The 17,063-nt window shown below is 39.6% G+C and overlaps 2 protein-coding genes and 1 long non-coding RNA gene across 4 annotated transcripts in view; 2 read left to right on the plus strand and 1 right to left on the minus strand.

Moving 5' to 3' along the window:
* Positions 1 to 1,609: 1,609 nt before the first annotated feature.
* On the plus strand, positions 1,610 to 6,420 carry LOC139161621 (carbohydrate sulfotransferase 14-like). 2 transcript variants are annotated; one of them, XR_011558140.1, is made up of 3 exons: positions 1,610 to 1,793; positions 3,325 to 4,256; positions 6,404 to 6,420. XR_011558140.1 is itself a non-coding variant. In XM_070741011.1 (2 exons), exons 1-2 carry the CDS (start codon positions 1,700 to 1,702, stop codon positions 4,134 to 4,136), a joined length of 906 nt encoding a protein of 301 aa, XP_070597112.1. In that variant the 5' UTR covers positions 1,610 to 1,699; the 3' UTR covers positions 4,137 to 6,325. The 2 variants fall into 2 exon arrangements, 1 of the variants encoding a protein (XP_070597112.1); XM_070741011.1 differs by lacking the exon at positions 6,404 to 6,420 and having other exon boundaries at positions 3,325 to 6,325.
* Positions 6,421 to 9,323: 2,903 nt separating this feature from the next.
* The window catches only part of XDH (xanthine dehydrogenase), a 74,346-nt gene continuing 66,606 nt past the window's right edge, over positions 9,324 to 17,063 (minus strand). The window contains exons 35-37 of the mRNA XM_070734311.1: positions 14,435 to 14,623; positions 11,991 to 12,158; positions 9,324 to 11,285 (exon numbers count right to left, since the gene is read on the minus strand). Of these exons, the coding sequence (XP_070590412.1) occupies positions 11,235 to 11,285; positions 11,991 to 12,158; positions 14,435 to 14,623 (408 nt within the window). The 3' untranslated portion in view covers positions 9,324 to 11,234. The remainder of the gene's footprint in view (positions 11,286 to 11,990; positions 12,159 to 14,434; positions 14,624 to 17,063) is intronic.
* LOC139157498 (uncharacterized) lies at positions 11,888 to 15,273 on the plus strand. Its single transcript, XR_011557496.1, has 3 exons — positions 11,888 to 12,218; positions 12,398 to 12,683; positions 15,194 to 15,273. It is a non-coding gene; the product is annotated as an uncharacterized lncRNA (long non-coding RNA).

Below are 17,063 nucleotides of genomic sequence, written 5' to 3' on the forward strand. Positions count from 1 at the left end.
TGTATAATAAATCTAATAATTTAAAATAACTAAAAAACCCTTATTAAAAAGCAAAAAACATACACACAAACATACCATGCATAAACTGTATAGGCCCGGGGGAGGTGTCTGAATTCCCCCAAGCCTAACAGCAGAGGTGGGTTTTAAGAAGTTTACAAAAGGCAAGGAGGGTGAGGGCCATTCTAATCTCCGGGGGGAGCTGGTTCCAGAGGGTCGGGGCCACCACAGAAAAGGCTCTTCCCCTGGGTCCCGCCAAACAACATTGTTTAGTCGACGGGACCCAGAGAAGGCCAACTCTGTGGGACCTAACCGGTCGCTGGGATCCGTGTGGCAGGAGGAGGTCCTGGAGATATTCTGGTCCGATGCCATGATGGGCTTTATAGGTCATAACCAACACTTTGAATTGTGACCGTAAACTGATCGGCAACCAATGCAGACTGTGGAGTCTTGGTGTAACATGGGCATACCTGGGGAAGCCCATGATTGCTCTCGCAGCTGCATTCTGCAGGATCTGAAGTTTCTGAACATTCTTCAGAGGTAGCCCCATGTAGAGAGCATTACAGTAGTTGAACCTCGAAGTGATGAGGGCATGAGTGACTGCGAGCAGTGAGTCCCGGTCCAGATATATGAGGGAAGGAAGGGAGGAGGGAAGGAGGAAGGGAGGAAGGGAGAGAGGAAGGGAGGAAGGGAGGGAGGGAGGAAGGTAGGAAGGGAGGGAGGGAGGGAGGGAGGAAGGAAGGAAGGAAGGAAGGAAGGAAGGAAGGAAGGAAGGAAGGAAGACTGAGCACCCCAAAATTGAGACTTTTGAACTATGGTGCTGGAGAAGACTCCTGCGAATTCCTTGGACTGCAAAGTGATCAAACTGATCAGTCCTAGAGGAAATCAACCCTGACTGGTCTTTATAAGACCAGATCCTGAAGATGAAACTCAAATATTTTGACCACCTACTGAAAAGAAAGAAGTCACTGGAGAAGTGCATAATTCTGGGAATGATTAGAGCAAAATAAAAAAGGAACAATAGAGAATGAGATGACAGGATGGAGTCATTGAAGCAGCCGGTGTGAGCTTAAATAGACCCCAGGAAATGGTAGAAAACAGGAAGAACTGGAGGAAGGTCGTCCATGGGGTCGCAATGGGTTTGGACACGCCTTCATGACTAAAAACAGCAAATCTTATTAATAGAATGGAATGGAATGGAATGGAATAGAATAGAATTCTTTATTGGCCAAGTGTGATTGGACACACAAGGAATTTGTCTTGGTGCATATGCTCTCAGTGTACATAAAAGAAAAAGATACATTTGTCAAGAATCATGTGATACAAAACTTAACGATTGTCATAGGGGTCAAATAAGCAATGAAGAAACAATCACTATTAATAAAAATCTTAGGATTTTTAACGATTTAAACCAAGGTTTTGGGAAGAGCTAGGGTTAAAGCTGAATGTGGTTATGGGTTTTTCATAATCGTGTTCAGAAAGACAGCAGTGTAACATGAAATAGGGGTGTGTGTTTTCCCCTTTTGTTTGTCACTGTTATATCAGCAAGGAAAGTCCAGGCATGTTCAAACAGTACTTTAACCTTATTCTCATATTACTGCTGCCCAAAATAAACATCCAAGAGTGTTTCTGTGGACAGGACTTCTGATGATTGCTTTCTGTTTTCCTTAGCTGCTCTCCCGTTGGTAAGAAAGACAAGACAATGCGTTTTCTCCATCGAGCCATCATCTTAACTTTCATAGGCTGTATTTCCCTGTTATGGTGGCACCATCATCTCTCTACCCCTCAGCAGCAAGGTAAGATATCCCCTCCCCATCCCTGATCCGAAAGCAACAGCAAGCTGCCCCAACTAGCCATCTGATGACAAAATATAGGCAGTGGGAGGCACTTTCCTATGTTCTTAGAATCAAGATATTTAATAGGTCTCTTGCAATAGAGGCCAAGGAAATTTTGATAAATTTATTAAAGCAGAAGTATATCGTCTCTAACAAGTACTTCTTAATTGGAGAAACACTCCTTCAAATCTGCCATCATCTCTTTCTTTTTTTGTATACCGACATATATTTGTTACCGTTTACTAACATTGCCAATGAATCTTGGCTCCATAGCAGAGGATTAATTTTAGTTACCTGGTAACACATAAGAGACAAATTATTTATTTATTTATTTATTTATTTATTCAATTTTTATGCCGCCCTTCTCCTTAGACTCAGGGCGGCTTACAACATATTAGCAACAGCATTTTTTAAAAAAGCTAGGCTATTGCCCCCACAATCCGGGTCCTCATGTTACCCACCTCGGAAGGATGGAAGGCTGAGTCAACCTTGAGCCGGTGATGAGATTTGAACCGCTGACCTTCAGATCTACAAGTCAGCTTCAGTGGCTTGCAGTACAGCACTCTACCTGCTGCGCCACCCCGGCTCATTTATAGGTAGTACTAGAGTAACCTTATACTCTGTTGTTTCCTCTCTTCCTTTTCAAAATGTATCTGAATAATATAAAAAATGTAACTTTATTGATATACCGTGTTTCCCCGATAGTAAGACAGTGTCTTACTTTCTTTTTACCCCCAAAAGCCCCACTAGGTCTTACTTTCGGGGTATGTCTTACATACCCCCCCCCCGCCGTTTCCCGCCTCCACTCACCAAATTGACAGGGTGAAGTCAGGAAGACCCAGGCAAGGTTTCTTCGGCCGCCCAGCAGCTGATCTGCTCGGCAGCGTGGCAGCAGCCCTGGCGGCGGTTCCCTCCGCTTTGACGGCGCTGGTCCGCTCGCTCGTCCCCGCAACCGACACGCTTCCCCGACATGCGTCTGGAGGGGAGGAGCCGCTCTGCGCAGTTGGGCAGCCCTGCCTGCCGGAAAGGAGGCGGGCGAAGGAGAAAATATTATTTCACTGAAAGAGTAGTAGATCCTTGGAACAAACTTCCAGCAGACGTGGTTGGTAAATCCACAGTAACTGAATTTAAACATGCCTGGGATAAACATATATCCATTGTAAGATAAAATACAGGAAATAGTATAAGGGCAGACTAGATGGATAGAAAAAGACATGAGGTCTTTTTCTGCCGTCAGTCTTCTATGTTTCTATGTTTTGGAAAAAGTTATGTTAAGCCCATATCAGATCCTATAAAACTATTTCTGTAAGCTTCTTGTCCCCAAAAGTTAGGGAACAAAGTTGCTGGAGGAGACTAAAAACAGGGGGTGGGGAGCTTGCAGTCATAAGTATCTCTGTGACCACAAGGCCCTTATTAGAACTAAAGGAACAAATGTTATTAAGCAGTTGATGATACACATCCTTGAATAGATTTTCCCACCCTATTTTTACAGACCATTTGACCTTCAAAGAGGAGATTGATGTACCCCTCACATTTGATGCTCTGCTACATATTCAGCAGGTCAGAAGAAAGACACTGCGGTCCTTTTGCAGGAAAAAGAGCAAACTCACTAAACTTCCAGCTACCCAAAAGGAAGCTTCCCAACTACTCTCTTCTATTGCAGTGAATCACAAACTGAATTTCCTGTATTGCAAAATACCAGGCACTGGGGTGGAAGAGTGGGACCAGCTGCTGGAAGTTATATTGAAGAACGAAAATGTCACAGTGCAGGTGCCTGTCCCCTATCACCAGGACTTTGGTAACAAAATGGCCTTGAGTAAATATAACTTGACATCAATGGAAGCTCTGCTTAAAGCCTACACAAAAGTGGTTTTCATTAGGGATCCTTTCCACAGACTCATTTCTGCTTACATGCATCGGATGGCAGACAATCTGACCTTCAAAGAGTTCATTGACTACATCTTGTACAGTGGGTTGAAGAATGCCAGTGCTGAATGGACACCCTTAGTCAAGCTGTGTCATCCATGTCTTGTTCAATATAACTATATAATGATGTTTGGGTTTCTTGACAATGAACTACACCATTTGATACTCCGAACTGGATTTCCAGATAACATCCAGATGCCCAAGTTCATGGACTCCAAGATCCAGTGGACATATAGCTGGCTAGAAGAAAAGATGTTCAATGAATTATCCCTTGTGCAGAAGAAAAGGCTTTGCCATTTCTTTCAATTTGACTTTGCTGCGTTTGCCTTTCCCAGAAGTTTGCTCTGGGACCTCATATGCATTTCTGGAAACAGTTAGGAAGGATTACTTTAGACATCAAAGAAGAAGGCTCAGAACTGAACTGATGAAGTGAAATCTCAGAATGTTACAGAAGACCTACATTGGTAGCCTTGATCTAATGGAAGCAAATTCCATAATGTAATTATGTGCTTTGCAGAGAAATACTTTCTTTTATTGGACCCAAATACTCTGGAATTGTTTGTGGTCCATATTTTAATTTTATGTTCCTCAATAATCAAATAATCAAAAGTATTATCTGGATACAGAGCTTCTGGGAAAATTTACTGTTCACATTCTCCCATAACAATGGGATCTATGTCCTGCTTACATGTCTGCTGACTGGTTCATGAACCTTTGGGAAAGGAATTTTTTGAAAGCATTTTAAGTAATGGCTAACCTTTTTTTCCTTGGGTGCCAAAAGAGCATGCATGTGTGCTATCGCACATGCACGAGTGCCCACACCCATAATTCAATGCTTGGGGAGTGCAAAAACAGCTTCCCCACAGGCCTTCTGGAGGTTGGAAACAGCCTGTTTCCCAACTTCTTGTCAGCCCAGTAGGCTCATGTTTTGCCCTCACCAGGCTCCAACGGCTTCCCTGGAGCCAGGGGAGAGTAAAAGCAACCTCCCCCAATCTCCTGGAGGGTCTCTGGAAGCCAAAAACACTCTCCCATAGCCTCTGTATGAGCCAAAAATCATCTGGCCATCACACATATGCACGTTGGAGCTGAGTAAGGGCAACAGCTCGCCTGCCAACAGATACTGTTGTGATTGGCTCTGGTCCAGCTCCTGCAACAAGGAATTTGGATGTTGGCTTAGGAGAGTCCTCAGGTTCCCAGAGACTTGTCTTATTGCCATCAGCTTCTGACAGTGAGGATTCCTTGCCAAAATCAGATGCTGGGGAAGAAGAAGAATCAGATAGAGAGATGGATGCAGCCAGCCCATTAGTTAATGACCCCGTTAGAGGGTCATCAGACTCGGAGGAGGAGCATCGGTGGATAGATGCCAGAATGCGTAGGGTCATGGCTAGAAGGGACCAACTGCGCAGGTATTGTCGGAGATAAGGGAAACACCTGTGGCTGAGGCAATTAGGTTAATGGGGTTGCTGATAAATTACCAGTGTTGCAGAGAGCACATGTGGAAATTTATCTGTTTGGAGGAGGATACATTGTGGTGGCTTTGTTCCTGGACTTTCACAGACTTTTTGGGATTTCACAGCTAAGTAAATCTTGTGGACTCACTCGAAGAGGTTTGGCTGCTCACAGCTGCTCTTATCTGCTCTGTTTGTTTTTTGTCTCTCACAGCTTTCAAGGACTGCTATCTGTGTGTGAGCTAATTTGCTCAGTTTAAAGTGCGTGTGCACAGCTTTATTTTGGCTAAACTGTGTTTCTGTTTACTTTATAACAGCGTGTGTGTTTGAATTTACATTTCTGACTTAATTGGGGCTCGTAACGTGAAGCCCGGCATAACAGGTACTACCTCTGGCACCCATGCCACAAGTTCACCATCACTGGTCTAGGAATATAATAACCATCATATTGATCATGTCTATTCCTGTGAAGTTCTCCATTTTTGGCCTTGTGAGTACATAAGGATTTTGACTACCGTCCCCTCTACTAATGTTTCTCTCTTACAGTATCATGTATAGAAACATTATTATATTTTGGTATACTACCAATACCGTACTTGACAAAAGGGAGAGGGGCGGCATACAAATCTAATAAATAAATAAATGTATGAATGAATGAATGAATGAATGAATGAATGAATGAATAAATAAATAAATAAATAAATAAATAAATAAATAAATATGGAGGTCTTCCCAACTGTCTATTCTACAGGATATAATCAACTCCAAAGCACACCCCTAGCAGAATGATCTTCAAATCAGTGCTAGGCTTTACACTAGTCCTGAGGAAGCTGGGTATTTTACACTAGTCTGGTCAACAATAGCGCTGTATGAGAGTCTACAGCACATTTGTACTACTGTTATTAATGGCATTTCATTCAAGGAAAACCAATTTGCTGATGCAAAGAGCAAGTTTGTGACTCAATGTCTCAGGAATGCCAATTTGAAATGCCACCGTGTTTTCATATTAACATAATTATTTCACAACTTTTTTTTTCAGGTTGAGTAAGAAGCATCCACCAGAGGCTCTAGGTTTTAATTGCTTGATGGAGCTTTTGAATAAAAGTAATGATGCACTTCTGTGTGTTGCACTGTTTCCCATTTAATCTTTTGAATGACTATCCTTTGAATTATGTATTTTCCACTTTCTTCTTTTAGTTACTGCAAAATGGAGTGATACTCACACATTCCTGCCTGAACTACCTACAGGTGATATAAAAATCAAAAGCACTTTAAATTTTACTTTTAAAGCTACCATATAACTGTTGTGGCAGGACAGATTTCAATATAGCACCAATGTATCACTGTTTCTGATAACCTTTGTGACTTTTTATAGTTGATGGAAATTATCCACATATGGCTGGATGATTCAGTGGTGATGTATTGGTTTTAAAGAAGGGATTGGACACTTGAGCAGGTGATTGGAAAACCTCCAAGGTCACTTCCAACTCTCTAAATCTGTATTCTGTTCTGTATAAATTAATGGTCCGTATTTGATCTGTACATTTTTGCCACATCTAAAAAATATAGTCCAGATTGGAATTGTGTAAAGAATACAACATTTCATTCCCAGTGACTGTAATCCCTGGGAATGATAGTCCATTCTGGACTATCGTGCATGCGCGGGTGCCCACACTCATAATTCAATGCCTGGGGAGGGTGAAAACAGTTTCCCCCGTTCCCCGGAGGCCCTCTAGAGGCCGGAAACGACCTGTTTCCCAATTTCTGGTGGGCCCAGTAGGCTCATGTTTTGCCCTCCCTAGACTCTAAAGGCTTCCCTGGAGCCAGGTGAGGGCAAAAACACCCTCCCCCACGCCCCTGGAAGCTCTCTGGAAGCCAAAAATGCCCTCCCATAGCCTTTGTGTCCTAGCTCAACTAGCCAGCACACACATGCACATTGGAGCTGAGCTAGGACAACAGCTCACGTGCCAGCAGATATGGCCCCATGTGCCACCTGTGGCACCCATGCCTTAGGTTCGCCATCACTGCTCTAGGCAGATCTAACTTCCCTCACATACATTTTGTGGAAAATTTTCTGCCATAAATGAGAATGATGTTCATCTTTGATGATGGAGAAGAGGAGAGACTAATGTGTTGCATTTGGCAGCCACCGACAACAAGAAAAAGTTGTCCCATTCAAGGCATAGTTGTTCCTGGCAAACATCCAGGAGGGAGAGAAGCTATTTGTCCTCTGAGTCATCATAACATTATGTAGAAACAACAAAAGCATTTAAATACATGTTTATTTTTCAAAATGTTTAGGACACACATCCAGATTGATCATAAAAGAGTAAGCTCATTTAGAAATGTCTGTAATTTATGCAGGTAAAATTAATCTGCATGCTTTGTGGAAAAGGAGCCTTCTTATGAAGAATTATTAGTAACAAGATGTTATTGATAGGTATCCCTTATTTTGCAGATACCACAGAGCAGATACAATGAATTCTTGCTTAACATAACATTTTATTAATATTAGATTTGTTTCCATTGTAACATTTTATTTATTGTTGTGAGCCGCCCTGAGTCTTCGGAGAGGGGCGGCATATAAATCTAATAAATTATTATTATTATTATTATTATTATTATTATTATTATTATTATTATTTATGGGCACATTTTATATCATATACTTTGTTAGCTTTTAAAAGAAGCTAGTGATCATTTTTTTCAATAAGTTAAGTGAATAAGAAACCAAAAAGTACATTTTCAGAATGGTCAGAACAGAATTTTGAACAGGATATTAGACAAACCACTTATTTATTCGTTTATTTGTTTATTTGTTTATTCATTTATTTGTTTATTCGTTTATTCGTTCAATTTTTATGCCGCCCTTCTCCTTAGACTCAGGGCGGCTTATAATATGTTAGCAATAGCACTTTTTAACAGAGCCAGCCTATTGCCCCCACAATCGGGGTCCTCATTTTACCTACCTCGGAAGGATGGAAGGCTGAGTCAACCTTGAGCCGGTGATGAGATTTGAACCGCTGACCTTCAGATCTACAAGTCAGCTTCAGTGGCCTGCAGTACAGCACTTTACCTGCTGCTCCACCCCGGCTTATTAAGATTGAAATGATACCATTATTTTCCTTCACGTCACTCCAATAACTTCATCCAAATATTTTCAACAATGAGAAGATATTTTATCATGATCATAGGCCCTGGATGCTTTAGAGGCGCTTATCACAACAACATCAAAAACCTCAAGAATTGTGTCATTTCTATGATGCAAAATGCTGGCTTGAAGTGAATTGTAGCTACACTCATCATAACATTTTGTAGAAACAACAAAAGCATACGTGTTTATTTTTCAAATGTTTCATTTAGAATAGAACAGCTGCAGGTAAAAAGGAAAACCTTATCCTAAATGGTAATGCAGAATCAACCATGGTTCAACCCGGAACAGTGATGAATCCTGGTTGGCACAAAAAAATGGACGCAGAACCATAGTTCCCTCTAAGCTGAGCAGTGAGCAATCGCTCACTTAAAAATCATCATCAACTCAGAGTTTTCCAAACCTGCCCAGAAGCCGAGAGGGAAAGAGTGAGAGGGAAGGAGAGAGAGAGGAAGAGAGAGAAACAGATAGGAAAAAGAGAGGAAGGAAAAGAGAAAGAAAAAGAATGGGAGTAAGGAAGAGAGAAAGAAAATCAAAATCTAGTTTGAAACTAGCTCAACTATTTAAATGGCCTTTTGATATTGATAGAGTTGCCCTATTATGAGCTCACTGTTATACACACACAGTACAGTATTTTATTTTGAAATTCTCTGAGGCAAAACAGGGTGGGTTTTTTATTTATTTGTTTGTTTGTTTGTTTGTTTGTTTGTTTAATTAATTAATATTTCTGTGCTGCCCAGTCCCAAAGGGACTGCCGCTCAGACACTATACTTCCCCCCCCCAAAAAAAAAAAATTAGAGGGAACACTGCACAGAACTGGTCACTAGCCTAGTAATGCACTTTGATTTGCCCATCTCATGTATCAACATTGACAGCCCTATGAAACAATATCTTCTATTTCTTCTGTCAAAACACAAAATAGTAGTTAACAACACCAAATACTGTTTTGTTTTAATAAATGACGAATAAAGTTGTAACCAATTTATTTTACCTTATTATAAAACAGTACCGTAACTCCCTTTTTATGATGTTGTAGCTCATGAGGACAATTAATATACAGCGTAGTTGTATTGTATTTTTTATTTATTTGTTTGTTTGTTTATTAGATCTGTATGCTGCCCCTTTCCAAGGACTCTGCTCTGTTCAGCAACCACTTGTAAAAACAATAAGTTTAATTACCATTTAGTCACACTTAGAATACACCTATTGAAATAATTGGGAATTAAGTTACAGAAAAACAATTTAAATATATATTTGATCCATTCAAGATTTTGAATGCCAGTGCTTATGTACCTATTCACTTTTGAGATATTCATTTCTTTTGTTAGAAAGCACTAAAATGTTGTACGTTGTTGTTATTCTATTCTAGGAATGTACCCATTGTTTTCATACAATTTTCTTGGTATCAACCAGAAACAGCATCCCAGGAGCCCAAGGCAAAGTCAGGATCTTTGAATAACACCATTACTTGGTTTCTGGCATTTGGAAATGGGTTTGTATCTGACATTGATTCTAAAATTTAGGAATCTAAGATCATAAAAGAATGTAAGAACTTATATACAATGGGATTTGATGTGGGAGAAATGGAAAAATGCCCAATATAAGTCCAATTAATAAATATGATGAACTAAATGGCTGTTAAACACTTCGGATATAGTATGACCTAACTCATCTTCAGAAAGACTGTCCAGTCAGTTCACCTATATATTTCCTGAAATAAAACTAATATGGTCAATTTGTCCAGGATTCTTCCCATTTCTCCAATATTTTAGGGTTCCATAACTTCTTATCTATAGAAAATATGTTTATTCTACAATGTATTTCATTTTTTTTGTAATTTGTTTTTAAATTTATGGCTTTAGGACATATTCTTCATGAGTACAGATTGCAATAATAATAACCATAGACTACACACAAAAATATCATAGCATAGAATAGATAAAAGGGAACAAAATCAATATCCATGTAGTGGAGTGTTTGGTTAAATAAACACTGCACTCAAGAAACATGATAGGGTAAAATATAGGAAGACCCTAATAAGCCTCCACAAATTGTGCTTTTGTGCAATCCGACAATCCTCTATTTAATGTATCCATTTTTTGACTAAATTAAACTTCCATAAGTTGTAAGAAAAAAATGTTTTATGATATGTCCAAATATAGGTTATTGATACCCTGTACATGTCAACTCAAAAGTAAGTCCCCTGGGTTCAATGGATCATAATCCATTGGATTTGGGTATCAGATCATTATATGCTTTGCATCTCCTCCCTGAGATGATGTCTCGCTCTGACTAAGGGGATAACACTGATTTTATTCTAGCGAAGACCAGGAAGCTGAAAACAGAGGCCAAAAGTGCCTCTGTTAGTCATTAAACTACCTCTCTCATAATTAATACACAAAAGGAAAATGAAACAGTGGACTCTCCTGGCTGTCTTTCCATCTTCAGAGATCCATCCAAATGATTAAGAAGAAATCAGATGTGATTATGATGATTAATTGGTTGCGTGAAATTAGCTAAAGCTGCATTTTTTAAGCTGGATGTCATGACTGCACTTGAAAAGTGAATATATGCTGTACATAGTGTTTCCCTGATCTTTACTGCAAGCTTAAAGGAACCATGGCAAACTTTCTATTCACAAAAGAAAAATAATTTTATCTCTCTCCTTTTGTTATACATAACATCTGCAATAATTTATCAACAATAACATTTTCCTTGATCAAGTGATGCTTCCACAATTGCATTATAAAGCTTTCTCAATTAATAAGGTAGACACAGAAATAAAGTTCTGATTTCAGCTTAGAGGTACTGCTTTGGTTGGTCCCTGGAGATAAAACCATTTTAATAAGTGGAACAAATTTCTATAGATGTCTTCATTCACACGTTCACAGACCATGGCTTGAAAGTTCCTGGTTCGGCAGGTGGACACTAAAAAGAAAAATGGGAATGTGAACAAATTATAGATGATTCAATTTTTTGCATTTCCAGACAGGGCTGAAAATAGGTTCTGCTTGAAGTCCTGAATCAATAATACTGGACTTCATGGGTAAAGAGTCATTTTTAAGGATGATAAAATATTTTAATTTTGTTTTTTCTTACTAATTTCTGCATCTATATTGAATTCAATTCACCAATTGTGAAACTTTTTTTAAAAAAAGTTGGACTAGCAATTGCATGAATTTAGGAATACATTTCTCCAAATACATGCAGCTTTGTTTGCAATTGTACCCTATGTTTAAAGTTTTGCAAATAATTTTGGCAATAAAACATTATGGTTCATTATGTTCATTAATATTTTAATTTTGATGGACTTTTATTTAATGTACTGGACTGCATTGACAAACTTCTGAAAGACTCTTATTTTAGAAAAAGTGTACTTTAGTGTACCAGCTAAAAGACTACGGTTCAAGTCAGAAATCTTTGTTCAAGTCTTGCTTCTCCCATGGACGTACAAAGATCTACTTTGCTGTGAAGATCTCAAGACTATACATTTTGAATCCTTGAAAAGCACCATAAAATTGTTAAATATTGTGATTACCAAGTGTTCAGGAAAGCCTTTACCAATTAAATCTGGTTGATCTAATGCTTAATGAATTATACTTGCAAAAAAGAATAGGAGATAAATGAACTTACCAATTTGGTGAACGAATCAACACAAGCATTGCGTATTCTTTCTGGAGTAGCTGGACTATCTAATCTGAATATTCCTTTCAATTTAGATTCTTCCCTCGCAGAGACAATTGCATCTTTGATAGCATAAAATACGGAGGCTGCTAAGAACAATGGAGGCTCACCCACAGCCTATGGAGATGAAAGGGCAAAAGGCCATGCAATCTTCCATCAAAAACTTATTCTCAGCATGTAATAAAATATACATTTCACATATAATATTCTGATTCACAATTTCATTGGACCACATACTGTGGAATTATTAGATACTGTGATAGAAATTGTGTTTTTTGTCCATAATTTGTATGTTGTATTATGCTCATTTATATGACATCATCAGCTAACTTGTGGATATATCATTTGTTTTATAGACAACTAATGAGGACAATCTAATAAGAGAATGGATTTGGAGAAGATAAATGGTCCCTGTCCATATCGGAGGAATTTCTTGATAGGATTCAAGACAACACTTCCTTCTTTTGTTTCTTTTCTTGTCACTCAGTGCTAGACATTAATCCTGTTCAAGTTTTTGCTCTCATCATAAGAAGAATCACATGAGAATCAGTATGGGGTCATGCTCATGAATTCATTCCCCTCCCAAGACAATTCTATGGTCTCAATCTAATGTCTTCCATCCATATGTTATACTGTTGGGAGGTACGTGTCTGTCTGTAGAAGAAAGACTGCATATTCCAATCATTCCCGGGAATGTATACTACTACAGCAAATTCTCTGCTTTCAAGGTTTTTCCCCAACATGTAATGAATCATCATAATCGAATAACTCCAATATGAGAGAAGCAACAATGAGTCCACTTTCACTTTTATAGGCTTCCCAATTGTGTAGGACGAAGACAAATATATTTGCTGTTAGGGAATAACTCTGAGTACCCCCAGGACTAATAAGCAGTGACATTATTTATCTTGTATTATGTTTAATTAGACAAATTAGACTTGTCAAACACATTAGGCTAAGCTCAAGTGGAATTCTATGTGATTCAGCATGTTGTGTGAACCTGGTCATCATATTGAGCCATGGTATTGTTTAGCTGCTATTTATAGTATTGTGTTAAGCTGCATTTAGGATTTAAAGTGGTCTGTGCATTCAGCCAAAGAGTACTTAATTAGTAAAGAAACATTTACAATATAATAAACTTTCTACAGCTAGTAATCCAAGTAAACAAAATGAGCAATTCCAGATCATCCTACAGTAAGGTTATTAAAATGTTTTAAAGTAAGGCAGGATAACATGGAAGAGATAAACAGAGTTGTTAAAACATAATATTTATATTCCTCGGTGTAGTAGTATGAAAATCATTATGCTCTGATGCTCCAACTAATAAGTTATGACTTAGCTTTGGCCTGTCCTATAAATATTACACTGTTTTAGAATGGTGGATATGAAGAAAAAATAAGTTGGGGGGGGTCATAAAAGAAAAGGAAGAAAGAAAGATATTCTTCAATAGAACATAGAATTAATCCAGTGGTATTCATCACTGTAAAGTTTATTTGACTGTATTCTGGTTACTTACTGAATCAATCAATCAAAGCAAGACCCCTGTTGCTAATCGTTATGAAATATTTGGAGTACAGGATACAGTGATCCCTCTATTATCGCGAGGGTTCCGTTCCAAGACCCCTCGCGATAATCGATTTTTCGCGATGTAGGGTTGCGGAAGTAAAAACACCATCTGCACATGCGCGCCCTTTTTTCTATGGCCGCGCATGCGTAGATGGTGGAGTTTGCGTTCCCCGCCGCCCACGCAAAGGGGAAACCCCAATTCGGCTCCTCGCTGCTGCTGCGCTACCGAGCAGATCAGCTGCTGGGCGGCCGAAGGAACCTTCCCTGGGTCTTCCCCCTCTTGCTGGCGGGCGGGCGAGCGGCGGGCATCAGCGAGGAGCCAGGGTTTCCCCTTTGCGTGGGCGGCCGGGAAGACCCAGGTTGGGGGTTTGGGGGGGTGCTGGGAAGCCCTCCAGGCCGGCTGCGACCTTTTAAAACAGCCGCGCCGCTTCCCAGCTGAGTCCTGAAGCCAAATGCGGAAGTTCGCCTTTGGCGTTTGGCTTCAGGACTCAGCTGGGAAGCGGCGCGGCTGTTTTAAAAGGTCGCAGCCGGCCTGGGGGGCTTCCCAGCACCCCCCCGAACCCGGGTTGGGGGTTCGGGGGGTGCTGGGAAGCCCCCCAGGCCGGCTGCGACCTTTTAAAACAGCCGCGCCGCTTCCCAGCTGACTCCCGAAGCCAAACCCGGAAGTTTTTTTTTTTAATTAATTTTTTTTAAAACCGCGATATAGCGTTTCGCGAAGATCGAGATCGCAAAACTCGAGGGATCACTATATATCAGAACAGTGTTCTGCCTTGCATGTATGCTTAATAAGTTAATATGTTAATAAACAAATGAAGAAATATATTTACCTTAGATGAATAAATGGCTTTGTCGTTTGGACAGTCCCGGAGAAGAGAAACATGGAACTCTGATGGAATGTCACCAAATGCAGGGATCTTGTACATTCCAGGCCCTCGTGTGTACAAGTTGCCTTCGGGGGAATAGCGTAGCTCCTCCATAGTAAACAGTCCAATTCCTTGCACAAAAGCTCCTTCAATCTGGGGGGCAAAAAAATCAAGTCCAAATTGTTTGTTCTACTTTCTCTTCCCCATCTCTTTGGTAACAATTGAAAGATAAAATGGGAAGATTTAAAACCCAAATATTGCACAGGTTTCTGTAGACATGCTTAGGTCAGCTTCCTAAATGCTTAATTATGACTGCAATCCTATTCCTGAGTGTAAACCTTATCATCAGACTAAGAAAACTTCTCAGTCCAAAGACTTCAGAGCCAAACTGTAATTATTTAGCAATTAAGAAAAACATTTGTGTACAGACATTTATATAAATTGCATTACATGTTTTTGGCTTAAATGGGTGGCAAAGCAACTAATAAAATTACAACAAATATATTGCTCTACCATCTGTTGTAAGCAATGATTTAAAGTGTGTGCTTGTTAACGCATTTGGACATTATATTGAATTGCATTAGCAATAAATGCCAAACTCCAATGGTTCTCCCCTCAGGTATGACCAAAAAAGGCAGACCCAATTGGTCTTGTTCAGATGCTGAAGTGCTTTTTCAGTAAGCAATTCATATAAGCAATTCCTCTCCTTGTCCTTTATTATAGTAAGATTGGCCTTCGTCCTGATATCTACATGCTCCAAGGAAGTCTGTTTTGCTGCAAGCTTTTGCACATGCAGAATAAAGGTTTGCAGGAACTTGACTCAAACACATTTTGTCTTATATGCATATACATTTCTCCTGCAGCAAACTTGTGAGTATTACAAATAAACTTGTTATTTGAGTAATGTTAGCAGAAAAGATTATTTATCAGATGACATGCATCGTGAATTATTCAATTCAAATGACATCTGAATGGGGCTTGTTTCCAAACTTCAAAATGTGGCTATTTTGAGTAATTGTAGTTATTTAGAAAACTAAGTCAGCTTCAAAAATTTGGCTTGTTTCCCTAAACCATAGATAATATGCACTGAAACCTGTGATCTCTTGCAGAGACATGTGAAATTCATGAGGATCCAGAGGGCTACACTAAGACCTTGCTAATATTAGACCCAAAAATGATTCATATCATATTGTAGATGAAAAAAGCAATGTTAATAATGTGTAGTTAAGAACATGAAACATAAATGTAAAGGTCCTTGTGAACAATGCTTATCTACAAGAAAAACATTTGCAGATGAGGTTTGGAGTGGTACCTCTACCTAAGAACGCCTCTACTTAAGAACTTTTCTAGATAAGAACCGGGTGTTCAAGATTTTTTTGCCTCTTCTTAAGAACCATTTTCTACTTAAGAACCCAAGTCCAGAAAAATTTCCCAGGAAATCTGAGAGAGGCACAACGGCCTGGCCAGTTTCCTGCCCTTCCCCCTGAGTTTCTCTCTCTGGCGCAGTGTATGGGAGGCGCGTGCTCCTCCTTGCCGCCTCAGAGTCCCTCTTTTTTTTTTTAAGCCTTAAAGTTTTGGATTTCTTTTATTCCCCTCACCTCACCTTCTTCCTTCGGCAGTGACTGTCCTCCTCCTCTTCCTCCTCCTCCTCCCACCCAAATTCCGAGCTTTTATTTCTTTCCTAATGGGTTTGCATGGAGTTGCCTTTTGTAAACTCCTTAAAACCCACCTCTGTAGTCAAGCGTGGGGGAACTGAAACATCTCCCTCTGCCTATCTAGTTTTTGTGCATGATATGACTGTATGTATGTTTTTATATATTGGGGTTCCTTGTTTTTTAGACTTTTTAAATGTATTATTGTTATTTTAGATTCTAACTATTAGATTTGTCATTATATATTGTTTTTATCACTGTTGTAAGCCGCCCCGAGTCTACGGAGAGGGGCGGCATACAAATCTAATAAATAATAATAATAATAATAATAATAATAATAATAATAATAATAATATTTGCTTTTACATTGATTCCTATGGGAAAAATTCATTCTACTTACAAACTTTTCTACTTAAGAACCTGGTCACAGAACGAATTCAGTTCTTAAGTAGAGGTACCACTGTACTATAAATGTAACAAAATTAATTGTTAACCAGTACAAGTTTTAATATTACCAAATATTAAAGGTTCACCAGCTTGTATGTATATATTCAATTAGATTATGTCTAAATCAGTGGTCCCCAAACTTTCTGCCTTGGCAAGCCAGTGAGGGGGGGTGAGATGGGATGGTTCCATGTGAGCAGCAGGTGCGCATATCCACCACTTTTAAACAAATGGAGTTTTATGTGTGTGTGAGAAGACTTACCAGTCAGGAAAGTGGAGCTCTGTTTGTGTGCGTGCATACAATGTGCATGCAAGCGCACACATGCACTTGTACCTCCCACTTCCATGGCCCCATTCCAAATGGGTTGCAGCCTGATAGTGGGCCACAGCCAATGGGTTGAGGATCCTTGGTCTAAATAATGGGTATCCAGCATGATATATGTTTGGTGGTCAGTGAGGGGCTACCAACATTTTTACTACTACATTGTGGACGTGAC

This window comes from Erythrolamprus reginae, chromosome 1, assembly GCF_031021105.1.
Source record: "Erythrolamprus reginae isolate rEryReg1 chromosome 1, rEryReg1.hap1, whole genome shotgun sequence".
In the NCBI taxonomy this organism is placed as follows: Eukaryota; Metazoa; Chordata; class Lepidosauria; order Squamata; family Dipsadidae; genus Erythrolamprus; species Erythrolamprus reginae.